The sequence below is a fragment of the Gekko japonicus genome, unplaced genomic scaffold (genome assembly GCF_001447785.1).
Source record: "Gekko japonicus isolate JY-2015 unplaced genomic scaffold, Gekko_japonicus_V1.1 scaffold10, whole genome shotgun sequence".
NCBI lineage: Eukaryota > Metazoa > Chordata > Lepidosauria > Squamata > Gekkonidae > Gekko > Gekko japonicus.
In genome coordinates, this window is record NW_015167526.1 from 3763137 (window position 1) to 3771687 (window position 8551).

Genomic DNA, 8551 nt, shown 5'->3' on the forward strand with positions numbered 1-8551 from the left:
CGGGGAACGGGCCTCTGGGGAGGGGGTTCCCTCGCCCCCCGGGGGGACTTGGCAAGCCTACCTGTAAGGAATGGATGTTTTGGGAGGGTGGGCTGTAAGGCATTGTGGCCCATTGAGGTCCTCGTCCTCCCCGGGCTCCACCCCCAAATCCCCAGGAGTTTCCTGACCTGGATCTGGCCACCGTATCAGCTCCCCTGGAGAAAATGGCTGCTTTGGAGGGTGGGCTCTGTGGCATTATGTACCCCACTGAGGTCCCTGCCCTCCCCTAGACTCCATCCCCAAATCTCCGGGGGTTTCCCAACCTGGATTTGGCCACCCTAAACCCCCCCACCCCATCCTCCGCTGGTGGTCAGTGGAACCTGGAAATCCCTGGGGGGAGGGACATTGTAAAATACGAAAAAGCCCGCCTAGCAACTTGGGGAGTTATCTTCACTTTCAAAAAGAAAAACTGGTAGACATGATATCATAGGTTTTAATGGCACCTCTGCCTGGCATTCTCCATTCCGAACGCATTTCTAGCTGGGCGGGAAGGGGAAGCCAAGACAACCACACCTAAATCTGTCACTCGCAACAGCCGTCGTCTCTAAGTCTCACGGCCGAAAAAGAATGAGATAATCAATAACTGAGACGGCGGAAATAGGTTCCTCCATAAACCCTGCCAACGAAAGAATAATTTTCTTTAAAGGCACTGAAAATCTAATTTCATAGCAGACAGAGAGACGCGACGAGAAGGAATTACGAGGGGAAGAAAAGAATCGTGGGGCTCGTTAAAGACGCTCTCCCCCCCTTGCTTCTCACCTCCACCCCGAGGTTGAGGAGGTGCTTCACGACGCTGATCTGGCCGTTGGACGCTGCGGCGTGGAGTGGCGTGTAGCCCTTCTTGTCCTTCGAGGTCACCTCAGCGCCGTGGCTGATCAGCAAGGCAACCACTTCCAAGTGGCCTTAGAAAAGAGAAAGAACAATCGTATGCTTGAACTCTATGTATTGTGCAAATTCTCTTTCAAGCACGTGGCGTTTCGTTGTGGGGTCAGAAACGCTGACGACATTACAAGCCGGTTCGTTCCAAACATTCTAAAGAGGGCGAAATTTCCGTCTGCTGATTCTCCTTACATCTTTAGCAGAATCTCTGCGGTTTTTCTGCGTGGTTTAATTTTTACAAAGGACGTCTTACAAGAGAAGAAGGGATTGGATTTATACCCTGCCCTTCACTACCCGAGGGAGTCTTAGAGTGGCTTACAAACTCCTTTCCCTTCCCCTCCTCACAACAGACACCCTGTGAGGTAGGTGGGGCTGAGAGAGCTCTTGACAGAAACTGCTCTTTTTTCAAGAACAGCTCTGACAGAACTATGGCTTGCCCAAGGTCATCCAGCCAGGTGCAAGTGGAGGAGTGCTGAATCAAACCCAGTTCTCCCAAATTAGAGTCTGTGCACTTAACCACTACACCAAACTGGTTCTCTAAAACTGTCTTAGGGTTTTAGGCATAATCTATGGGTTTTTCCCAAGTATCTGTGCTATCAGCAGGTGTCCAAACTGCCCAGCGGACAAATTTCCGGGAGAACGTCAGCCTGAGACCTGCCCACCTGTGAGGGAATATTGATGGTTTGAACAAAATCACTGGATTTGTGTCCAAAGAAACCTACAAATTTCAGATTATCTTCTGGTGTTCAGGAGTTCAGAGGCAATGGGCGTATATTTCTTATTGACACAAGGTGGTTATGGGTGTGTACACAGGTGCGAGGAGACTGGCTGGAGCTAGCGGCACGAAGGGAAGACTGTCCAATGATACATGGTTGGCGGGTTGTTGAGTGAAGGTGTCAAACATCCACCTTGTCTGAGATGAGGCTATCAGAGGGTATACGGAGTTCACTCTCCTCCCCTGAAGAGGCCTCAGACTTAGAAGGAAAGGGGTTGAATCTTTACCCTGACTCACCGTCTCCCAACAGGACTCTCATAAGAACATAAGAGAAGCCATGTTGGATCAGGCCAATGGCCAATCCAGGCCAATACTCTGTGTCACACAGGGGCCAAAACACAGGGCCCCTCAGGAGGTTCACCAGCAGGGCCAGAACCCCAGAAGTCCTCCCACTGTTGCTCCCCAAGCACCACGTACAAACAGCATCCCTTGCACCAGGGCAGAGTCTTCCATCTAGCCCTTGTGGCTAATAGCCACTCATGGACCTCTTGCTCCATATGTCCATCCTTATCTCATTTCACTCTCCCGCCCTTCTCTCTGTGGGGACAGTGTTCTCCTTGGCTGTGGGCTGGAAGAGCTTAAATAGCTCCTCACAGTCCCAGCAGGATCCTCCACCTTTCTCTGGTTCATGGGGTGGGCCAACCCCACGTGTCGCCGCCCATCCCTGGAAGACGCTTAGGAATTACCAGCTCCCCCTAGTGGCCAGTGGAGCTCCGCCTTCCTCCCTGGCCTCACCCCAATTAGCCCACTTTGGAGGGACGCCTTTGGTTGCTGCCCCAGTGTTACCAGCTGGCCAATCACTTCTGCTGCCCTGAGGGAACCCAGCCCTGCAGCTGCACCGTGGCCGAGCCCTGTGTCCTCCTCATCTCATGCCCATTGGTGGACTGCGGCCCCACCCTCCAGCCCCGCCTTTCCAATGCTCACAGGCCCAGTGTCAGGGCGCCCCCTCTGGTTCCGGCTCCTGTGTTCCCTCTAAGCTGAGTTAGTGTGAGTTAGCTCATGGTTTCTTAGCCTCCGGCTCACACATTTTTGTCTTGGCTCAGGAAGGAGGGCTCCAAACTCATTTATGCAGCAGCCAAATCGCTCACTCACAACTTTTAATGCCAGTAGCTCACAAAAATAGAATGTTTGCTCACAAGATTCCAAAGCTTAGAGGGAACACTGCTCCTGACCCGTTTGAGCCATGAACTTCCAGATTTAAATTTGTACCGAGCAGCACCTCAGAGAACAAGGTTTTCGGGGTATGACAGACCTACGGAATGGTTCCCAGCAGTGTTCCCTCTAAGCTGAGTTAGTGTGAGCTAGCTCACAGTTTTTTAGCCTCTGGTTCACACTAGGGGGAGCCGGTCATTCCCAAGCGTCTTCGCTCAGGAAAGAGGGTTCCAGAGCAAACTAATTTATGCAGCAGCCAAATCGCTCACTCACAGCTGTAATGCCATTAGCTCACAAAGGAGGATTTTTGCTCACAAGACTCCACAGCGTAGAGGGAGCATTGGTTCCCAGCCTTTACAACTTCTTGCGATGCCTGGTAACAATCTGCATATTTTTTTAAAAAAAGAAGACGCTCTTACCCATGTAAGCCGCCCAGTGCAAGGCTCTCCGATCCTTTTTGTCAAAGGCATTAATGTTGGCCCCTTTCGCCAAAAGCAAGTTCACCATCTGGAGCAAGCCAACAAAAAAACAGAAACCCCAAACACATGTCAGTCTTTGTAAGCGTTGACAGAGGTCATCCAAGCTGGCCTCTCAGCTAGGTATTTGTAGGGCAACATTAAGGTAAAGGTAAAGGTTTCCCTTGCTCGAAAGCCAGTCGAGTCCGACTCTAGGGTTGCGGTGCTCATCTCCATTTCAAAGCCAGAGAGCCAGCGCTGTCCGAAGACGTTTCCGTGGTCATGTGGCCGGCATGACTAAACACCAAGGCGCACGGAACGCTGTTCCCTTCCCACCAAAGTGGTACCACTATTTAACTACTTGCAATTTCTTGCTTTCGAACTGCTAGGTTGGCAGGAGCTGGAACTAGAGACGGGAGCTCACTCCGTCATGCGGCAACTTGGGCCTTGAACTGCTGAACTACTGACCTTCCACAGCCTGCAGTTCAGCGTCTTAACCACTTGAGCCACCGCAGCAACATTACTTGGGTATAAAAGAACTGTGGAACAACACGTGATTTGCTGATAGTATATGAGCACAGGAAAGTGATTTGTACAGAGTCAGACTATTGGTCCATCTAGCTCAGTATTGTCTAATCTGACTGGCCATAGCTCCCAGACAGAAAGAAGTCTTTCCCGGTGCATATTGACCTGAGATTCTTTGACTGCAGAGACCCAGGTCTGGACAGCAGCCATTCTGCACACAAACATGTGCTCTACCACTCAGCCACATCCTCCACCCATCAGTAGATACAGATATATAGATACACACACATTTTACACACACACACACACACACACACACACACACACACACGAGTCCTCAAGTTGCAGCTGACTTATGGCAATCCCTTAGGGGGCCAGAAGGTCGGGAATTGAGGCTCTCCCTTTACCCCAAATGGCCCCGGCTGTGTCGTGCCCCATATGGGGACTAGCAACGCCACCGGAACAGCGGAGTGATGAAGTGTTAAAGTAAAGCCAAGAAAAATAAGCTAAGCAAATAACTGTGAGTTGGCAATTAATTTAAAGTGGCGGCATAAGCGTGCTCCGTCCCCTGGGAGAGCGAGAGGGAGGAGGGAGGATTCCCACCCCACCGGAGAAAGAGACTTTTTAAAAGCGGAGAAGGGGGGGCGAAGTGAAGACTGGTTTAAGCGCATTACCTTTTGGGAGGGAGCTGGAAGCGGTGAAGAGGGAGGCATCCCTAAGCGGCATTGCACGAACTTTTAAACTGTAAACAAAAGTGGAAAATGGCGGGGCAGAAAAAGTTGCTGGACAAGCAGATAAAGAAGACAGGCGGGACTTCCTGTCCAAGCCCTTCCCTTGCTGGGACTGCTGTCAATCAACAAGAAGGTGATCTTTTGCGCCATCTGCTGGAGGAACTACAAAAAATCAATCAAAAACTGGATAGCATGAAAAGTGCCTACAGTGTTCAACAGAAGAAAATGACAGAGACAGCTGATAAGGTAGATGATATTGCAAAGAAATGTCTGGCCTCAACAGAAGAAATACAGAAAGTTAAGAAGAAGGTCTTCAAAGTGGAAAAACATCAAGAGAAACAGGACAATAAATTATTATTGCTTCAAATGGAGAAGTCAAATTTGACTCTTCGATTTCAAGGGTTGAAAGAAGAGGAAAAGGAGGATCTCAGAGACATTTTGGCGACAGCTTTGGCACCACTGACCGGCAGCGAAGCGGAAAAAATAAAAGAAGAGATGGATTTGGCCTACAGAGCCTATTCCAACTTTACAAAGAAGAATAAGCAGCCAGCGGAAGAGGTAGTGAAATTTACCAAGCAACGTCTCCGAGACCAGATACTAAAGGCAGTATCAGTGATACCCATGAAAATTGGAGATCAGCCGATTAGAATTTTGAAAGATGTTCCATTTGAAATCAGAATGAAGAGAAAGGAATATAAAGGACTGACCATATTCTTACAAAGTCATCAAATTAGTTACAGATGGTTGGTGCCAGAAGGAATGGTCTTTAAGTTTAAAGACAGAAAAGAAAAGATAGACTCTATCTTTAAGGCTCAAGACTTTTTGAAGAGGCACGCCAGTGCAGAAGAGGAGACAGAACTTGCGAAGTGGATGTCGGGAGCTAGCGGAGAAGAAAGCAGCTCGGAGGGAGAGGTGAAAGACGGGGAACCCAAAGGAGTGACTGGCCCAAAATACAACTTAAGGGACAAAAAATGGAAATACCCCAGGTTTGAGGACTAGCTCGAGCAGCGCCTTACAGTAAATGCTAAATACTAATCCCAAAAGGACTTTACTAACGTGTTAATTGCTCGATTTCACAGAATTCAGAAGAAAAGAAGATCGTCCAACCACAGAAGATGCTACTGACTTTAACTTTAATACTAAAAGATTAACATACTAATATCTAACATCACCCAACACTTTTCTTTATCCCTCTATATACCCTTCCTAATTTCTTGAATTGTAAAAGCAAAAATTCTCTCCTTTTTAGGAGAGGGAAATAAAAAAAATGTTTTGGGTACCAAAGTTAATGTACCTATTCCAAACACTGCCTTTGGGATCGATGAAAAAAAAAATTGAACAATGGAACAGAATATTAAAAGAATGGATCCACTATTGACCGTGGTGGAGAGCCAGGAGGGTGGCAGTGCTGGTGGCCAGTCCCAAGGAGGAGGAGGAGGGCTGGAGTTTCTCTCCACAACAGGAGGGGGAAACGCAAATCCGGGCCTGAGGCCACAATCCACTACAGGGATAGAGAGGGTGTGTGGGGGTAGGGACAGAGGAATTGCGTTTTCATCTGGTTTATTTTCTGTGCCCCGGTTGCGTTGAAGTGCCTGTGTTTATTTTCTGTGCCCAATACGTATATAGTTAAATAAATCTTCCTTTTTTGAGTTTAAAAAGCCTGGTGTGCCTTAACCACGGGGCCTAAATCTGAGTGGTTGCCAACTCTCCAGGGGGCGCCCAAAGATCGAGGTGCCCACTTCCCAAGGTGGGGGATTTAGCCAGAGGGGTCTTACTGTCCCTCAAGGAAGGCGGTAACTCAATTCAGTGAGTGGTGGCAGCGTTTAACGAAGAGAAATTGTCCCACCAGGCAGGGTGAGAAGGCCAAAACGGGCTTGCGAGCCACAGGACGGCACCTCAGTCTCCCAGGGCTGAGGGCGGGTCCCCATTTCGCCACAGTCATCATCATCATCATCATCATCGTCATAAAAAACAGGGCTGACCCAGGTCTAACGAGATTAGACTAGCTTGGGCCATTCAGGTCAGTGCTCTAGACGCATCTAATCTCGAGTAAGGGGGTTCAACGAGTGTAACTCAAACATTCTCCTATATTGCGTACACTTAGAAGGCATGCAATTGGTATCTCTCATGCAAAGTCATATGTTTCTACAGGTAAAGGTTTCCCTTGCCCGGAGGCCAGTCGAATCCAACTCTAGGGATGCGGTGCTCATCTCCGTCTCCAAGCCGAAGAGCCAGCGCTGTCCAAAGACATTTCTGTGGTCATGTGGCCGGCATGACTAGACGCCGAGGCGCACGGAGCGCTGTTACCTTCCCACCGAAGCGGTACCTATTTATATGCTTGCAGTTTCTTGCTTTCGAACGGCTAGGTTGGCAGGAGCTGGGGCCAGAGACGGGAGCTCGCCCCATCCATGCGGCACTCGGGTCTTGAACTGCCAAACTACTGACCTTCCGGTCCGCAGCTCAGCGTCTTAACCACTTGAGCCACCGCAGCCATATCTTTCTACAACCTCCCGCTAAACTGAAGACTGACCATTCTGGCAGCGGATCAGGGCTAATACCAAGCCTGGCTCTCCAGGAAACCTCTGGGGGTGTCCCCATCGATCACTCACTTCAACATGGCCATTGAGGGCGGCGTGGTGCAGGGCCGTCCGACCCCCTCTGTCGGAAACGTTGACGCTGCTCAGGAGCGGGATGATCACTTCGGCACACTTGACGGCTTTATTTGCGGCGGCGACGTGCAGGGGCGTCTGCCAGTTCTTGTCCCGGGCGTTGACATCCGCTGAATGCTTGATCAATACTTGCACGGCTTCCTACAAAGACAGCTCAGATAAATCTCCCAGACGAACATTCACGTCGGGATTCGTTCTCCGAACAACAGAGCTCGCATTAAGGACGCACATGAGATTCATCAGTGATAACAAGCAATCAATTGAACACATCCCACGTATCTAAAAGGTTGCAACTACAGACGCCGCATTGTGTTGCTGCTGGCACGAGCTTAAGCCACTTTTCGTTATCAGACGAATGTTTCAGGTTGGGAGACAAGGATGTGAAACACAGGCTTGGATCCAGTGGAGATGTAATCTATCTAGTTACTTATTTATTTGATTCTTTAGTCGCCACTCGCCTGAAGGGTCTCCTGGCGATTTCTACGGGCAGAAGGGATTTCCATTTGCCGAACAGGACTTCCCTCCCTCCTCCCTCCTTCTACAGCCACAAATACACCCTGAAATGCTGCTTCAGGGACGAAGTGGGGTGGGGAGTCAGAGAGCTGATGTGAGGGGGGGGGAAGAAATCCCTCCAGTGGATCCAGCCCATAAGAACACCAGAAGAGCCCTGCAGGATCAGACACCAGAGGTCCATCTAGTCCAGCCTCCATTCACATGAAGGGTCTCCTGGCGATTTCTATGGACAGAGGGGATTTCCATTTGCAGAACAGGACTTCCCTACCTCCTCCGTCCCTCTACAGCCACAAATACATCCTGAAATGCTGCTTCAGGGGCGAAGTGGGGTGGGGAGTCAGAAAGCTGATGTGAGGGGGGGGGAAATCCCTCCAGTGGATCCAGCCCATAAGAACATCAGAAGACCCCTGCTGGATCAGACACCAGAGATCCATCTAGTCCAGCATCCCGTCTCACACAGAGGCCAACCACTTCCTCTGGAGGGCCAACCACAGGGCATAGAGGCCGAGGCCTTCCCCTGATGTTGCCTCCTACCTCTGGGATTCAGAGGACGAGTGCCTCTGAATGTGGAGGTTCCTCTCAGTCACCATGGCTAGTAGACATTGACAGACTTATCCTCCATGAATCTATTTAATCTTAATCACTCTCTGTGTAAAGTTGTGTGTGTGTGTGTTGCATGGAGACTGGGCATCCTGTCTCACACAGGGCCCAGCCAGTTCCTCTGGAGGGCCAACACAGGGCAGAGAGGCCGAGACCTGGTGCACGGCGTGAAGCAGAGGGGAGGGGATTACGCAGGGGTCGTTTCGTAGAAAA

At 50.0% G+C, this 8551-nt stretch overlaps 1 protein-coding gene across 1 annotated transcript in view; it reads right to left on the reverse strand.

Annotated features, from left to right (window-relative positions):
• The window catches only part of ANKRD44 (ankyrin repeat domain 44), a 91637-nt gene extending 84277 nt beyond the window's left edge, over positions 1–7360 (reverse strand). The window contains 3 exon segments of the mRNA XM_015413279.1: positions 799–941; positions 3265–3352; positions 7166–7360. Coding sequence (XP_015268765.1) covers positions 799–941; positions 3265–3352 — 231 coding nt within the window. The 5' untranslated portion in view covers positions 7166–7360.
• Between the last annotated feature and the right edge of the window lie 1191 nt (positions 7361–8551).